The 18,077-nt window shown below is 41.4% G+C and overlaps 1 protein-coding gene across 2 annotated transcripts in view; it reads right to left on the bottom strand.

Moving 5' to 3' along the window:
• Positions 1 to 7,182: 7,182 nt before the first annotated feature.
• Positions 7,183 to 18,077, bottom strand: part of ERICH1 (glutamate rich 1) — a 91,486-nt gene continuing 80,591 nt past the window's right edge. For both annotated transcript variants that reach the window (XM_085610806.1, XM_085610805.1), the window contains one exon: positions 7,183 to 7,960. In XM_085610806.1, the coding sequence (XP_085466932.1) occupies positions 7,887 to 7,960 (74 nt within the window). In that variant the 3' untranslated portion in view covers positions 7,183 to 7,886. The remainder of the gene's footprint in view (positions 7,961 to 18,077) is intronic.

Genomic DNA, 18,077 nt, shown 5'->3' on the forward strand with positions numbered 1-18,077 from the left:
TGACTCTGCTGAAGGTGAAGCATTATATAATCAAGCAGCAATAAATGCTCGCTTCAGTTAATATTGCACTTATCTATATGCTCCAGCGCCTAGAACAGTTTTATTATCATTAAGCCAAGTGCGGGTCCTCTCAAGTGAAGATGTAGATGATTTGGGAGTGGGGGGGTATAACTATATAAGAAATTAGAGCTGCCGTAAGAAATATGGCAAGTGGTAAAGTTCCTGGAGCAGATGGCTTACCTGTTGAGTTTTTTGCTACATATAAGAATGAACTGGCTCCTAGATTGGTGGAAATGTATTCTACATCTTGGAAGACAGGACACCTGCCGGTGTCTACATGTGAGGCACTGGTCATTCATCTTTTGAAACCTGGATGTCCTCCAATAGATGTAAGATCGTATAGACCATTGTGTAGTTTATAAAATTCTAAGCCATTTTCTGGTGAGCAGACTCTTACCATATATGCCTTTTTAATTCATTCTGATCAAGCTGGCTTTATTCCTGGGTGCAAAACGCTGTATAAATATTCAGAGGCTCATCTTGCTCTCTTAAATTATGATTTGGTAGATAAGGAGAGGGCAGCTGGCATTGATATTCTGTAATGGCTCAAATGGGTTTGGTTGCAAGATATATTCGCTTGATCAAACTTCTCTATACAGGTCCTCAGGTGTGGGTGCATAATGGTAGAGTGGTATCTGAACCCTATGACGTGAGACGCAGGACTAGACAGGGGTGTCCAATGTTCCCCTTATTATTTGCTGTTGCAATGGAGCCTCTGGCCAGTTGTGCCCATACCAGGAACTTTTATGATGGGATGTTGGTCCGTAGGCAAATCCAATATATGCTGATGATATGTTGATGCTTCTCTGAGATGTTGGGATGGATTTGCTAGGTAGTATAGCCTTTTTAAAGCACTTTGGTATAGTATCTGGGCTACAAATCAATTGCCAAGAATCTCACTTGTTTCCACTTTGCAGAGATGTTGCGCAGCCCCTGAACGCATGGGCTCAATTGGAGCTCTACCAGCTTTAAATATTTAGGAGTAAAAATATATATCATTACCAGTTAGATTTATTAGATGGGAATATTGGAGCAGCTGTAAGAACACTTAGAACTAGTATTAATTTTTGGATGAGTTTACCATTATCTGTGGCTGGCAGAATAGCAGTAGCTAAGATGGTGGCACTACCAAGATTGCTCTATTTCTTCAACATGTTGCGGTTGGTGGTGCCTCACCAATTATTTAGGGAATTGAAGTTGCTACTTCTAAAATTGTTTAGAGGAACAGGTAGGCGTAGAGTAGCACTAACAAAACTACAGCGCCCTGCAACGGAGGGAGGGTTGGCTGCTCCTGATCTTGAATCTTATTATTCAGCGGCTCAACGGCAATGGTTAAATAGGTAGGTTTACGGTCAAATGAACCCTGCGGACGGTGTTATTGGCTCACTGCCTGATTTGCAGGACTTATTTAAAGTCTCCTTGCTTCCTCTGCGAAGACTGCCTGCAATTTCTCAAGAGTTGCTAGTGATACAGCAGTGTTGGTGATGATGCCTGTAGCAAACCAGAGTCCAGGTACCCTATTCGCCTGATGTACCATTAAAAGGGAAGAAAATAGTGGCCCAGTTAGGAGCATTAGCAGGGATTGTAAGATAAACTACCTTTGGGGTGAACCGTGTTTGAGACCTATATCAGAATGTAGTATTGCTTAGGATTGAAAACTTGGCTGAAGAATTTAATATACCTGGAGGACAATTTTGTAGCCCACAGGGCATTGGTTGCAACAGTAAGGAATATTGGAGAAATGGAAAGGCTGAACCTGCCACACATCAGGTATGTCAACAGCTCTGTACAACAGGGTGTGTAAGAGTGGTCTTGTATCTATATTCTGCAATTCGTGCAAACATTCTTTCCCCTCTTCCCGAGTTGAAGATAAAATGGGAGAGAGACTTAGAGTACCAAATTAATGATTTGGACTGGGATAGGATTGTAGCGCATATACCAGCGGTTTCTAGAAATGCTAGGTTCAAATTAATTAATTTATATATCCTGCATAGAGCTAATCTTACAGACTTGGCAGACTTAAAAAGTTCTATGCGACTACTGCTGAAAAATGCCTCAGATGTGGGGAGTTGGGGGCAGAAATGTTGCACATGGTATGGCCATGCCCTTCATTAGAGGGGTTCTGGGAGAAAGTAATAGAATATATTAATAGAATAATCTTGAGGGATATCCCTTGTACACCCTTGGTCTGCCTCTTAGGGGGCTACCTTCGTCCTAAAATAAGAAAACTACTCCTAGATTTCCTGACTTAGGTTTGAATTTGGCAAAACGAGAATTGACTCTGCACTGGAAATCAGCGCATGGTCCTCAAATTACTAGATGGCATAAAGAAATGATTACATGGGCAAGTTTGTAGAGTGCTGTGTTGTTTTGTGAGATTAAAAGAGGACTAGGAAATATCGACAGGGTTCAAGTGTGGGAACACCTGGTGGCGAGTTTGTTGGCCTCGGAGGCAGACAAAGATTCATTTCCCCGAGTCCTTGTGGGTAAAGGAAGGGAAATCTAGTTTAATACTGCTAAATTGGGTGATAATGGGTACTACTGTGATGTACGTGTGCATGTGGAATATTTTGGCACATTATTTCTGACTGCTTTTCTCGATTAGAGGTGACTGTGGATAGATGGATTGATGTTATAGTTTCATTGTATTAATTTTAGTAGACTTAAGATATGTATGAAATATACAGTAGTTTGGATATGGTTGAATGCTTGTGGATGCATGTCATGAGATATATTGATATCATTTTTAATCTGTAAATTATAGTTATATGGGTATTTCTCCTTTTTAACCTATATTTTAATCTATTTATTCTAATTATTTGTTTATCTTTTTAAAGCAAATTACTGTATTTGTAGTGAAATAATTTATGATCTGCATTATATGCCTGGCAATATTGCACTAAGGTCTATTTAAAGAAACTAATAAAATGATTTAAACTAGCTGAGGGGCCTGTCCGTGTATTTAGCTTTCATTGATTTCTCAACACAGTAAATCTGTGGACAAAATAGTTCCGGCTAGGAATCCCTTCACATCTATTGAGGCTAATCATAGACCTTCACTAGTGTACGTGGACCCAAGGGTTGATGGGTGAACAAAGGTCTTTTGCAAAGAGTCATGAATAATGGATTGGTGCAAGGTTGTCTGTTGGCACCATTGATATTCTCGCTTTACCTTCATGATCTGCCTGTAGAGTAGGAATGGCAAGTGTTCCCCCTAAAATGGCTCCATGGATGTATGCTGCCTTTTATTTGCCTACCTAGTAGTCCTGTTGGATTTAACACCAATCGGACTAAAAAGACGCCTTGGAAGAATATGCTGCGGAACACTTTTTAGAAATAAATATTTCTAAAAGTAAAGTCCTGACTTTTACAAAGTAGTGTGTAAGAATCAGGCAAAATGTTAACTGAGGCGCACTCTCAATCTTCTGTCATTAACAGATTGTATAAAAACTGCGGGAAAAGGCACTTTGCACATGTCCTGCCAGTTTAGAAGGCAAAGGTTTTGTCATCTTTAAGTTATGCCTGTGAAGTGATGGACAAGAGGTATTGGGCCTTTTGTGATTTGAATTCTCTGTCTTTCTCTTATGTTCTCCAACTCGAGTTTGGGTTCCCTTCCACAATTGCACTTGCCTTGGCGGCAGTTCCCAGGTGGGGGAACTTCCTGCTTAGAAGTGAAAAGGGGACAATTAAAGCTACATTAATACACAAAATGTCCGACCTCTGGAGAGAAAAGTGCATTTTTGCGTCCTTTATAAAAGCCAATCAAATGTTTGAGATTTCTCAAATTGGGGTTGTTCCTTTGCCAAAATCCTTTAAAAAAAGTTTTTGGAAAAAATCTTTGTACGCAGTAAGTATGAAAAGGGATTGTTTGCACTGTATGCAACACATGGGAATTATGGTTGTTCAGGACAAACAGGGCAATGGTCACAAAGCAGGTAGATCAACATGGGCAGCTTGGTATACTAACAACTTAAGGATAATAAAAAAACCTACTAAATAAACATCTAAGGTTATTGTGAACCCGGGGCTCAGAACCATCACAGGAGATCCTTATGTCAATAGCAAGAGTAAAAAAAGATCTAAAAAAGGACATAAAGGCAGCCAAGAAAGAGAATAAAGAACAATTTTGGGTGACACTCATCCACGCCAGCAAACAAAAAGATTCCAAACTTTTCTGGGAAACCATCAACCTCCTAGCACTCGGCAACAACCAACACTATAACTGGGACATAATGGAGGACACATGGAGAGCCCATATTGAAGTCACATACAATGCAATCCCACTCCCAGGTGAGCAAGACATCACAAATCCTGGAAAGCCAACAGAGAAGGAGGACAACTGTGAATCAATATTGCCGGAGACAACCAGGTTAGAATCACAGGAACTCTCCCCGCGGATTTCACAAGAGCAAGTATGGAAAATTATACAAAAATTAAGATCTGAGGGAGCACCAGGGCTCAACAGCTAGCCAAACGCATTATTCTGACTAGATCCACCATTTTGGGCTGGCCACCTCGCCCCTCTTTCACACACATTTTAGAGAGCAGGACGATTCCGGACTCCTGGCGAGGAAGCATTTTACACCCAATATACAAATCGGGTGCACGCTCTGATCCGTCCAATTACAGACTGATAGCACTCATTGATGTTGAGGCGAAAATGTATGCATCAAATCTGCTGGTAGACTTGGAGGACTGGGTCAGCCAAACAAACCTGTTACCAAACACTTAAACTGAATTACGGGCAGGGATGGGCACCCTCACGAACATATCTGCGGTCATTCTTTTAGCCAATCAAGCATGCGCAAAATCTAGCACTCTGCACGCGTGCTTTGTAGACCTCAAAGCAGCATTCAACAAAGTACTAAGAGCTAAGCTATGGGCTAAAATGAGAAGCTGGGGTGCCCCAACCAAACTCCTGGAGGCAATTATAAATCTCTACTCACAAACATGGGTTCAAATAAGGAAAGGAGATGGGCGAAGTATAACAAAGAAAATTCCAACAACCAACGGACTAAAACAGGGGTGCGTGCTGGCCCCCTGTTTATTTAACATATGTACAGCCGACCTAGAGAAGAACCTTCGCTCAATTCAAGCCAACCCCTCAAAACTGGGTACAACACCAATAACAAGCCTGCAATATGCGGACGACATTGTCCTCCTATCTCAAACACCCATAGGCCTGCAACGATTGATTTCCCAACTAGGCGCATACACTACCTCTGCTCAATTAATAATCAATCATCAAAAAACGAAGGTCATGTGCTTTTCCAAATGTCACAAAAAAAAGCAAATTCATCTGGAAGTTAAATGAGAAACCACTGTCCCGGGTGGATTCGAATACATATCTGGGGTTTCAATTAGATCGCAACCTCAATTTTAAGCAACACCTGGACCAAGGAAAAACAAAAGCCAAACAACTGCTCTTTGCATTTAAAGTTCTAAAGAAAAAGCTCAAAGGTTGTTCAACAAGTCACCAGCTTAAGGTAATCGCAGCAAAATTCTTGCCATCTATATCATATGGTTCGGAAATGTTGAACACAAAGGACGCAACAGTCCTAAACATAGCTCAATCTAGCCTTTTCAAGAATTTATATCTAATCCCACGACAAATCTCACAGGCACAAATATGATTAGAATACGGCCTAAAAAACCAGATACCAGCAAGACAAGGAGCATTGGCCAAATATTATTGGAGAATGAGGGCAGCAGAAGATAACACCTTAGCCCATTACTGTTGGCAGGAGATTGAAAATCAACACAGGCTAAGCAAATCTATTTTTGCGGTCCTAAAAGAATCGCTTTCGGCACTACAGTTAGAAGAGGCATGGCTTACAATTACCACCTACTCTGGATTTAAAAACGTAGTTAACAAAGCAACCAAACGGATCTCACTGTCACTGGACAAAACAGCCTTCACAAAAAACACAACACACATGGGCTGTGATACAATCTTACAAATTGCTGAAACCCCAACTGTACTTGTCTGAACACTTTTCACACCAAAAAAAGCAATAATTGACGCGATTGAGGCTGGGTCATTCCCTACGAACGATCTCACCCCAAAATGCAAACAGACGTGGTTGACAAAGGAATGCCGTCTCTGCGGACAAGTTGACGAGTCACTATTACAACTTTTATGTATCTGTCCATCATTACTAGAAGTCGGGAAAACTGTCCCTCAGGAAATATTAAGGAGAAAACAAATATGGACCTGCAAAGCGGCAGTTATAAAATGCCTTGGAGGCTCGTCTGTCCAACTGTCCTGTAGAGCCATAACACTTTGGAATATTGCGGTAAAAGAACTGGACAAAAAAGAGAACTGACCAGAACATTTTTAAACTGCATTGCTTTGCACACTTATTCTTCTCTATTTTATTGTTCACACTTTTTATACATTTTCTACCTAATCAGCTGACCACTCCTTTAGGATATGAATTTGGCGTTTTTATCTCTTGTTTTTAATCAAATGATTGCTTGATGTACTATGTACCTCAGTGGCCTGTCCCACCCTTCTATGATTTTAAATGAAATCAAATAAAAGTATTATTGACTGACTGGTTGTTCAGGAAAGCTGTATATGGACAAAGCCTCAGCCTTACCTTGTCTGGAATCTTAGTCAGAGTGTGCGCGGACTCATTCTGCTTTTAAGGCTAAATTTTCTTTGTCTGTGTATGATTATAGAAAGGTGTACTCAGGGAAGAGAGACCTTGTTTATTTTGCTCTATTCATGTACAAGATTCAAATCATGTAGTCTCTCTGTGCCCTTGTTTGCACTCTACAAGCCTCCGCCTTTTAAGACCGATCTTTTTAAAACATAATGTGTCCCTTTTGCACTTCGCCACTTTATAAGATTGATTCTTTAAATGTTCAAATACTATTGTTGTAATTATGAATGTAAAAATAGGTTTGTTTTTTTGCACTTTCTATGTCGATCTCCATCAGAGTTACAAAACATAAATAAGTGGATTGACTGATTGCTTGATAAATCAGCAGTTCCTGGTGATGGAAAACTTTCTAGTTTGTTATACAGCTATAATTTACAGCTATACAAATATGCTAAATATAAATAAATGTATCTATGGAGCACTGCAGTATTTCTTGAAAGAAAAACCGAATCGATTACATGTACAAAGGATTTATTTTTAAAACTATTTTGTGATGGTTGGATACGAGAGATTTCGACACCATGTCGTTATAGATATCATGCATCCTTATATACCTCTGCTGATGCATCATTTAAAATATAAAAACTGAATGGTACAACTAGGCCCAAAATGGTGTTTGAAAGTGACAATAGCGGACACTCCGGTGTATCAGTTTTTCCATTACATTTATGCACTTAGTTACATGCTACTTTCCAAAGCATAACACTAAATGTGCCACTGCTGCTAACTGGTGTTCTATAAACAATACATACATCTGCACAACATGACGTTTTAAACTGAAACAATGACATCACTCAAGCCAGAGCAAATAGTACTAAGTACATTCTATGTTACCAGGGATGGAAATGGGCATGTAGAATGGGCTAGGGAATACCTATCTGCTATGAATATATGTGATCTATTTAAGTCATTCTATAAGAATTGTGAGAATGTGCATGGAAAGAGAGCCAAGCCAGAATCTGTTGGCAAATACAGTGTCTAAACAGGATAACTAAGATTTAAGGAAAAAACACCAGGCACAAAAATAACCTGAAAAAAAAATCAAAAAACGTTGATTCAACAGTTCATTTTCTTTTACATCCAGGTTCCATTTGCTTTTATGTTTTCGTGTTGAATCTTAAGAAAATCTTAAGAAAATACATATAGATGCATGGGCCTTTATTTCTCGTCCTTTATTGGTAGAATGTCTGTAATCCAGTAGTTGAAGAGAGCGGAGAGTACGCTGCGGTGCTCTGAAAGGACAACACAACAGCGTTATGTACTTGTTAAACAAGGTCACAAACACATTCTTAAATATTTCTTATTTTTTACAAAATAAATGTGTTATCCTACAGCACGAGGATTCAGTGGTAATCAGCACAATAGGTAACATTTTCAACACAAATACACAATGTGCTCTTCATTTTTTTCTCCATTTGAAGTACCAATACTGTAGCACATATACAAGTTAAACTAATTTAGTAAAATAAAAACTTGTTATACTTATAGGTGATACTAAACGTAGATTTAAAAATTCTCCTAATTTGTTGGAGTCTGGCTGTTACGTTAACTAGTTAAAGTAAGTATTGTAAAGGATACACCAAATGGTTACCAGTAATCTATCTGCTGAGAACTACAATGCCTTACCAAGGTCACTGTGCACAAAGTCAAAAGAATTACATACTGAAGCGCATAACATGCAGCTTTGTAGGTAAAACGGATAGTTAAAGAGACCAAGGTGACATGTAGGGGTTATACAGCCCATCTGAAATACAAGCCAGTAACACATTATGTCACCTCCATATTAATAGAGGCACTCTTGCCTGCGATAATTAGAACACAGCGGATGACTTTACTTTGAATCGAAGAGTAATGGCAATTCTCAGCAGATATTGTGGTAATAAGAACTCTTATTTAAGCATCTTAAGTATTTGGATTGATCTTTAATACACCAGTTTTAAAAATCTTGAAACATTATCTGTGGAGACGAAAGATAGTTGTCATGCGGGTTTCAGGTGGTGCGAGCTTCTGAAACCCACCATGCTTTACATCTTGTTAAGAAACTGTTTAATTAGGGCAGAGATATCTGATCATAGATGCCAAAAAACCTATGCTGATCTTCTCAACTCGTTTCTTACCATCAACTACCAAAAACTGACTCTTATCTGCTGTGAGCTCAATGTGACATGCCTGTGATTGCTTATGTTGAGGGCAATTGTGCATTAAGAGCAGAGGTCATAAAAGCAACATTAAAGACCCTATGCTATCGAATTCCAGCGCTGGTTGCAATGGATAAATAATAAACAAGCTTTGAAAGATGCCTGCTGGAAAATACATGTGAAAGAATGCAAATGGCAGGCCACTCCACTGGGGTCACCCAGCTATCTGTTCAGGGGGTTATACAAGTGATACAGGGATAAAGAAAATTCTGAAACTGTATAACTGTAGAAAGGGCCAATTTGGTCAAAAAGTGCAAATACAGGGGATCATTTCCAGGAGAAAAAAGTAGTTCAACAACTATTGCCAGTCTCTGGGATAACAATGTACAAAAGAGGGTGTCTTTTCTAAAGCCGGAGAAATTAGTGAGATACTCCTAGCAAAGAGGTATTAAAAAGACGAGCTGAGAGACTATGAAAAGATATCTTGCACTGTGAGTCTCAGAACACTACTTAAAATCTTAATATGGACTCCGGCGTCACACAAGAAAGCTATCCTAAGGTTAAATAGGTTTTAAATGGGCAAGGAGCAATTCCTCAGGTTGCAGAGATCTCAATGAGCGCCTCTAAGCCATCTCCCAGGTAAACAGTTTATACAGACTCAGACCCCCGACAGCAACTTTATTGTACATGTTACATAGATCGCAAAGGCTCTAGCTTGGGACACAATTTTACCCCTTAGATCCTTAAGCTACAAAAGTCTTTCAAGCTTAGATATCGGACAACATCAGCAGTCCTCAAATTACACAGATCTTACACACTCAGGCCTTTATCTCCTTCAGTACAGAGGATGGAACGGTTCCGCCCTCGGCCATGGCACGCCAATGTCTTCAGAAGCTGGCGGGGAAGCGCTGGAAGCCATTTGCTTCCAGCGTGTGTAGAAGGAGGTAAGTTTCACCTCCTGGAAGGGGGGGGGGGGAGGGATTTGGAGAGTGCTCCGAGGCATCGAGGGGAAAGAAAAGAATATTTTTTTTCCCCTCAATGTCTCTTTGCAGTGCATTCCAGCTGAACTATCGCAGGTGGAGAGGAGTGATGCTGCTGCTTTTGGGGAGCGGCCCCTTGGGCAAGGGTCACTCACCTTTGGGGGTAAATATTTTGGCTGTTTTTGCCCCCCCCTTTTTGGCAGATCTACCATATATTTTTAGGTCGAGAAGCCACTAGGTCAACAGGGATTTTGTTTGCATGAACATTATTTTTTGGGGAGCGGCGCCTTGGGCAAGGGTCGTTTCTAGTCAGGGGCTATATATTTTGACCATTTCTGCAGCCCCCCCACCCCCTTGGGGGCAGATCTTTCATTTTTAGGCCAATCTGACCCCAAAAAGGGCAGAAACCACTAGCTATCAGGGAATGAATGATTCAGCCATCTTGGGCAATGGTCGCTCCCCTTTATAAGGGGCATGTATTTTAGCTGTTTCAGCCCCATTTAGAGGCAGAATAGACATATTTTTAGGCTATCTGCCTCCAAGAGGGGGAAAAGTCACTAGCCACCAAGGAATAATAGATTTGGCTTTGTTGGGAAGTGACCCCTTGGACAAGGGTCGCTCCCCTTAATTATGGGGCAAACATTTTGGATGTTACTGCCCCCTTTGGGGCAGATCAGCCATATTTTTTTCACCAGGGCAGAAGCCACTAGCCACCAGGGATTTATTTATCTGGGCATGTTGCGGAGTGACTCCTTGGGGAAAGGTCGCTCGCCTTTTTTGGGGCATGTATTTTGGCCTTTTCTGCCACCCTTGGGGGCAGATTGGCCATATTTGTAGGCCCATCTGCGCCAAGGGGGACAGAAAACCATTAGACACCAAAAACAGTTTCTGTGTGAACTGGCGTTTGGCTGACGGCCTGCGTGTTCTGGATGTGTGTGGGCTAACGCGTGGTTGGTGGTGCGTGTGGGCTAACGCATGGCTGGCGGTGTGTGTGAGCTAAGGCGTGGCTGGTGGCATGTGTGGGCTAATGCGTGGCGGGCGGTGTGTCTGGGCTGGTGGTTAGCTGGCGGTCTGTGTGAAATGGTGCTTGGCTGGCAGTGTGCATGGACAAGTGCTTGGCAGGTGGTGAGCGTGTTGTGGTGCTTGCCTGGCGGTGAGCATGGACTGGCATTTGACTATGTGTGTGGCTGGCATTTGAATGGTGATGGGCAGACTTCATAGTGTTCTATAATGTTAACTGTTTTATTTCTTGTCATCATGTGTTATCGTAATGTTTTAATTCTTCTTTTTATTCTAGTGCAAAGCTTTTGTTTTCCTTTGGTGTGACTCATGCTTGCAGTTTCGGCACTGGTAGATCTGCAGTTTGTGCAGTTGCAAGTATTTGGTAAGAAAAGGGTTTTTGTAATGCTTACTCCAAATGAGTATCATAGCCCTGCATGAATGCATTTTTTGGAAATGCTATAATAATAGCAGACTATTTTGCTTAGGTTTGATTGTGTGTGAAATTCTCCTTGGATTTATGCACAACGTGTATTGAGTTGTCTTGTGTGTAACATTCTTTTGTGTTTCCTTTCTAGTGGTATATTGTTGATGCTTGCTGTGTCTGTGCAGAGTAGGTGCCTATGAGTCTAGCTGTCTCTGGCAAGTGAGTAGTACTGTTTTACAGTAAATAGGTCTTTGTGCGCATTGCATTGACTGACTTTACCTTGCAATTGCTATATGCCAGTAGTTTTACTTTTTGTTTGATAAAGCCACACTTTATTACTTATTTTACACAGTGTTGGCTATTGTTGACTTGTTTGTCAAGTTACTTATCTTAGTAAGGATTATGGCTAGCTGGAGGACAACCATATACTACACAAAAGTAACCTGCCTGATTTAATAATCAAGCGGAATATCTCACTATGATTTAGGAAAAGATCACAGTCGCAATAGAGTCATGTGATTCAGACAATGTATATCAAAAATACTTCTGTCATAAGGAAATAGATCTTATTTAATTTCGAAATCTTCAGTATTAAATATGAATAATTGTCACATAAATGGTAAGAAACATACATGGTGTCTGACAGAATATAGACTAAATATTCAGAAATACAGTAAAGTAACATTTTCATTCTGAAAACCTCCAAAAATCTCCACCCCACACACTCATATTCCTAATCAGAACTACATACATACATACATATTCATGTCACATGCATCCTTCCTCCAACAACATTACTTCAATTAGCAATAAACCAAATACAGAAAAACAATAAAGATTTAAAGTATAGCATGGACCAGAGTAGAGATCCCTCCACTTCTCTAGGAATACTTTTCAAAACAATCATATATTAAATAGCATTGGTACGTGTCCTAGTTCTTAATACATAATCACATTCTTGTACAATTGTATTGGTCAAGTAGTCTAATCAATACATTAGAATGAGATTGAATCGGTCAAATATTCTGGGCCTCACATTCAGTTCTTAGCATGCGCAGACGTGCGTTTTGGTAAACACCACAATCATAGTCGCACCTTCTTCATGGCGCACTTATGCTAAAAGCCAAAACTGAAAAAAGGAGGGGGCAGGTCCCAGAGCTGGGTCCTCAAGATAAACAAAAGAATCACATATAATGGCTCATAAATAGATATACTGCCATACATCGCGTCAGTGTGTCAGAATGAAAGTACTTTTCTCCTCTTCCTGCCTCAGCAAAGATATTGAGTTTATATACCCAAAGTTGTACCCTCAGGGGTTCTACCTTGCTCGGTCATGTCGGACTTAGGATGATGGAAGGAATGACCCTTATACATAGTTATTAAGCAGGAGATGGTAGTCCTGCTGAGTTTCCTAGAATCCTCATGCATAATGGATGAGGCTAGGTTTCAGGAAAAACCCCACGTCCTGTAAGCAGTACCGTAACTAGGTAAAAGGTCAGTCCTAAGAACCGTTAGGTAGTGTACTGGTAGGGGAGAATATAGGGGAAAGGTTAGGTTGCTACTTGAGCCTAAATTGGGGTACCGATATAACACATAACAACATGTTTCAGAAGGGATGACGTACTAGAGTGAATAAATCCCAGTTTAAATACACCACAAAATAGTGAAAATAAACTGTGTAAAGAATAAACTGTGCTATAAAGAACAGATCCAGAACGTACTTATACTTACCTCCGGTATTAACCTAACCAGGAAAATAACACAAATGGTGTACTGCTCAAATATCAACCATAAAGGATAGCTAATGAAGTCCAAGAACAAAATATCCCTGAGTCAAAAGCAAAGAAAAGGATGGCAGAGTATGAGAAATGATTAGTAGCCAGATTCAAATGCTATACTCGCACCTCACATCCTAAGGTAATGAATTTTGGTATAAAGGAAGGGCTCAGGAGACGGAAACTACAGGAGTCTGCATGGCAGCAACAATCTCCTTGGAAGAAAAAAATCTGTGTGTAAAAAGGTCACTAAGCTATCTTGATGCAGAGCATCGAAAGCAAATCCTTCTTGCAGACGCACTGCAGTTAAAGAATAGCTTTATATCGTCAAGGAATCTACTACAGCCTTATATTCATAACGGGCTACAGAAAATGATGAAGTGCACAAAACCATATACTATCCAAGCGTCAAACAGACGGCCATATGCGGTGACAACTGAGTAAAATCTTGTCTTGCTGCAAGCTTTATAATACATCTATATGTCTAAGGGGAAAAAAACACATATCTCAGAATAAGAATGAAACACTACCTAAATGGGATCAAGGGATATCATAACGACAGGGTTAAGATCAAAGAAAAGGTATATACAGATACAGACGCCCGGTATTCTAGCTAGATGAACTCTATGTCTGAAATCTTGTCTAACGAAGGAGGAAGAAGGCATATTGTACATTTTTACATACTCTACTTTCACGGTGCCCGACTGATTATATTTCCAGCGAAACTCTTTTTAATGCAATGATTCATAATTTTAATCAGTCAAGATGATGTGCGGTTGTGTCAGGAACTCTGGTGTTTATGTTCCCAAGGGGTTTAATCCAGTGTCGATGGGATGCTGGAAAGTTTTTCATGATACAAGCTTGCTATGGGCCGGCCTTGGAGACTGTGGCAGATGGTACAGTGACGGCTGAGGAGGTGAAGAAGGGTGCAGTCACCGGGTAACAAAGAGCAGCACTTCTGGGGCATGGTGGAAATTGACAGAACATTCCATAAAAAGTAGGGAGCATGAGTCAGATGTTTCCAGACACTTTCTGGTCAGAACGAGCTGAGCACCAGCAACAGTATTACACGTCGCCTGGCAACAGCTGTTGATGGGTTCTCTATTTCGGTCACATAGTTTTCACTGTCTGCATTCTCTGCACATTTTTGTTTTGCTTCCCTTTCGTTCACTAAGGTGGTTAGGGCAGGTCAGGTTAACCATTCCTTCGACAGATACTGAGCTTTACTTATTGCTATTCTGGAATTTCTGCTCCAGCTTTAGACACTCCAAGTAATCCTAGCTCTTGGGGTCTCTACTATTGGGGGTAAATCTTATTTGGTTTCTGAACTGTATCCTAGTTGCCTGAGAGCTACTTGCAGCCTCTCCGCATTCATAACCTAGAAGCCATTCTACTTCTACTCACAAGTCATTACAGCCTGTTGTACACAAGTATATTTGAATTAATGGTAACTTGACTTAAAGGATTAAGGGAGTTACTAATCAGTCCATTGCAGACTGATGAACTTTACCTTTCACCAGTCCATCCTCCTGAGGTCAGCTGACAGAGATGCTCACGGAGTGTTTCTTTTCTAGCACCCCCCCCCCCCTCCCTTTCATTACAAATGTTATTTAACTAAAAGGGAAGGAGTGGGGTTAGCATCAGAGTCATTGGCCTAAAGTCCAGTGAAATACTCACAGGAAGATGTTAAGCAGATTCGCGGTATTGTTATATCATAGTCCCAATAGCAAGCTGCAGTGTTTTTGTTCCCCGCCTCAACACACACAATGATTATGCATGTGCACTGAGGTCTTTCCATGGTATGTGCTGAAACCTAGAGCAGGGTTGTGTGATCTAAAGGGCACATTGTGTGCCCTTGCATTTAAACAGAGTGACAAGATAGGCCCTTTCCCTGTTGCCTACTTGGTTCAGCAGCCCACCGGCCTCTCCAGCATGTTTCAACTTTTTGAACCAGTCCCCTATAAACGGGTTCTTTGACCATCCATGTGGAGTATGTATGTTGGGTGTATATGAGCTACTTGTGTGTACATTTTGCATGTGCTACTTGTGTGTGGAAGATGCATGTGGAGAACGAATTGTACGTGTGGCTGAGACCACAATCGATTTCATTTTTGCATCAGGCATATTTTGGTGGTACCGAAGAGATGCAGGCCTGACCAGAAAGCCCAAACAGGAGATACATAAAGCAAGGCTCCCCCTAGAACATTCCAGGACCCTTTTCAGTGGGTCAGACAGAGGAGGGTTGTTGGAATTAACAAACAATACAGTGGGTCCCTAGGGAGTTTTCCCCTACTGCTTCTTGGCCCATTTTTCTGGAAATAGCTACCGCCCATGGTTTAAGCGGTAGTTAAGTGGGGTTGCTTTATTTGCCATTGGCATCTTTTCTTTGGATTGCTCTTGAGAAGGTACTCCAAAATTCCATCTGCATTCCTGCTCACACTTGTAACAAAACCATGTCTAGACCAGTCTATGTAGAAAACTAAAATTGCAAAACAAGCCATAAGCTGTCTAAGAAATTGGGCTATTAGTTAAGGGGAGTGACAACCCACTTTAAGTAATAAGGGCAGTCATGGTCAGGGTGAACCCCTAAAGCCACTAAATTAACCTGAGCTCATTACCCTGGTGTGCGTTGAGACGGACTTCGACAGAGCGCTGGTTGGATACAGGGACCACATTCGATCAGGTTGGAGATTTTGGTCTCAAAATTGGAAGCTGCAAATTTTCAGCAGGGCAATGCAGCAGGCTGTAGCCTAGGAAGAATCCACGAGGTTTGATTGCTGTTAGACGTGGCCCCAGTGAGGCAGCTGGCTTTTGGTAGGAATGCCCTGAGCAGGAGAAATTATAATTTTGCACACAGAGAAGGTCCCTCATTAGTAGGCTACTTTTAGCATCTTCGCACACTTAAGATTTCGTCGTTAAGCACTTAGTCACTTTTTGGAGCATGAATTCCTCCAGTGGGGCAAGGCTGCAGACTGTAGCTGAAGAGTGCTCCACGAAGCCGGTTACCATCTCCGCATGGTCCTACAAATGAGGATTTGCCGAGAAAAAGCTTTGAAAGAGAGAAACCTAAATCTTCAGCTCAGTAGCAACACGCTTGGCTGGATTGGCTAGTATGTCCCTGTCCTCCAGAAGTCTTGAAGCCAAATTGTTTTAGTCCCAGGTTTTCAGAGGAGGTAGGAGAAGTCCAGCCCCAAACAGCCAGGAACAGAACTTGGGGGACAGGACTCAGTCCAGTAGGGGCCAACAGCAGGTCCATTTTGAACTGGTCAGGTGGGCAGTTGCAGGAAAGCCTTCTTGTAGCTTGTTGTGTCCCTGTAGCTTGAAAAGGGGTCAGCCTTATTATATTTGGAGTTCACTTCTTTCAGCCGGATACAAAAGGGAGCATGTCCAGTACGTCAGGCATCCTGTTGGGTCTCACAAAGCAGGATCGATCCTTTTTTGATCTTCCTCATGTCCATTAGTGTTCAGAGGGAGTACTGGTAATCCCACATCTATGAGTGGCACCAGCTTGTGGGAGGGGGTGACTCATAGCTCCTCCCTGACCCATGGTGTTGCTAAGTGTTATACCTATCCAATTTTGTAGCATTTTCTGTGTCCTCTACTACAAACAAATCCCCCAGTGCTCGTCTCTGTTGAAATACAACATGGAGAAACCCTTCTCACATTGTGCAGAGCCTGTGTACCCACCCCAAAGGTGTGGCCAGGGAAATGAGCAGTCCCTTATCTGTGGTCCATATAAAACAATACTGGGATTGGCTCCTGTCCGACTGAGGGAACAAAAGCAAGGGCCTGTCCAGGTGTCCTCAGTCACATGCCAGTGACAGAGGAGACCCCTTTAAAGTAAACAAAGTTCATGGGCACAGCCAAATGGTCCGTCGGCCACGAACAAACACACTTTCCCACACCCATGCCTTTGTCTCTGATGTGGAAGCGATTTTTACTCCTCATTCAAGGCTTGAGTACTCAAAGGACTGCAGCTCGGTGCTAAAACAAATTGGCCTCTAGTGGCATTAGGCAGTGAAAAGGTAACTTTCAATGTACATTTTCTTTAATAATAATTTAAAATCCCACTACACCATTGAATAGGGTGTTTAATAAATATTGAAAAATACAGGTCTAATGAGGCTTGCAGCTGGTCCCAACCCTGAACTGCAGAATTCATTTTTAATATTGATTCCCAGTGTTTCTTGATTAGACAGTCAGCATTCCTACAGTGAAAGTAGTTTTAGGGTCTATTCACAGCAAAGACATTAACAATAAATGTCTACACATCCTACTTTTAAATACCATGCACCTTGTCTTATGGACTATTAGGCCTATATAGGGGTGACCTATTTAAAAGGAAGGTTTAGACCGGTCAAAAGGGTTTATTTTCACAGGTGAAACTGCAGTTTTTGTAAAGTCTAATGTCAAGCTACAATGTTAGGTCTGAAGCCAGGTTTACGCTGCCACTGTAGCGGAAGGCACAATAAGTGCTGAAGTTCACTGTTGACATTTAAATTACAGGCCCTGTGTACATTTTGTACCATATGCTAGGGGACATATAGGTAAGTTAAATATGCCAATTAGGAGTATACCAATTCAACCATATTTAAAGGGAAGCACAGGCACTTTACTACTGGTTTTGGAGGGGCAAAGTGCAAAGAGTTTAGAGATATCAAAACCAGACAGGGCAAAAATCTTGGGGTACCCCAAGCAAAATATTGTCAATTCCTACAACCGGTTACAGAACTGAAGTGCTGAAGTGCTGGAATAACAAAGACTATCTACAACTTCAGTATAATGATGAGACAGAAAATTCAATTCAGTGTACCAACATTTTCTGATTACAAGCCTGAGCTCCCACATCAGTGGTGATGGGAAGATTCTTTTTAACTCCAGAGTTGGGGTGCTGACCACCTGCTCTCCTTGTCAGGTTTGAGAACAGCAAACTGAAAGTTGACTATCCGTTTAATAGGAACAGTCTACAACCTACTTCATGCAACAGAGCTGACTGACTGCACTGGAGGGGCATCAGAGGTGCCACTGCA

The sequence above is a fragment of the Triturus cristatus genome, chromosome 6 (genome assembly GCF_964204655.1).
Source record: "Triturus cristatus chromosome 6, aTriCri1.1, whole genome shotgun sequence".
Classification (NCBI taxonomy): domain Eukaryota; kingdom Metazoa; phylum Chordata; class Amphibia; order Caudata; family Salamandridae; genus Triturus; species Triturus cristatus.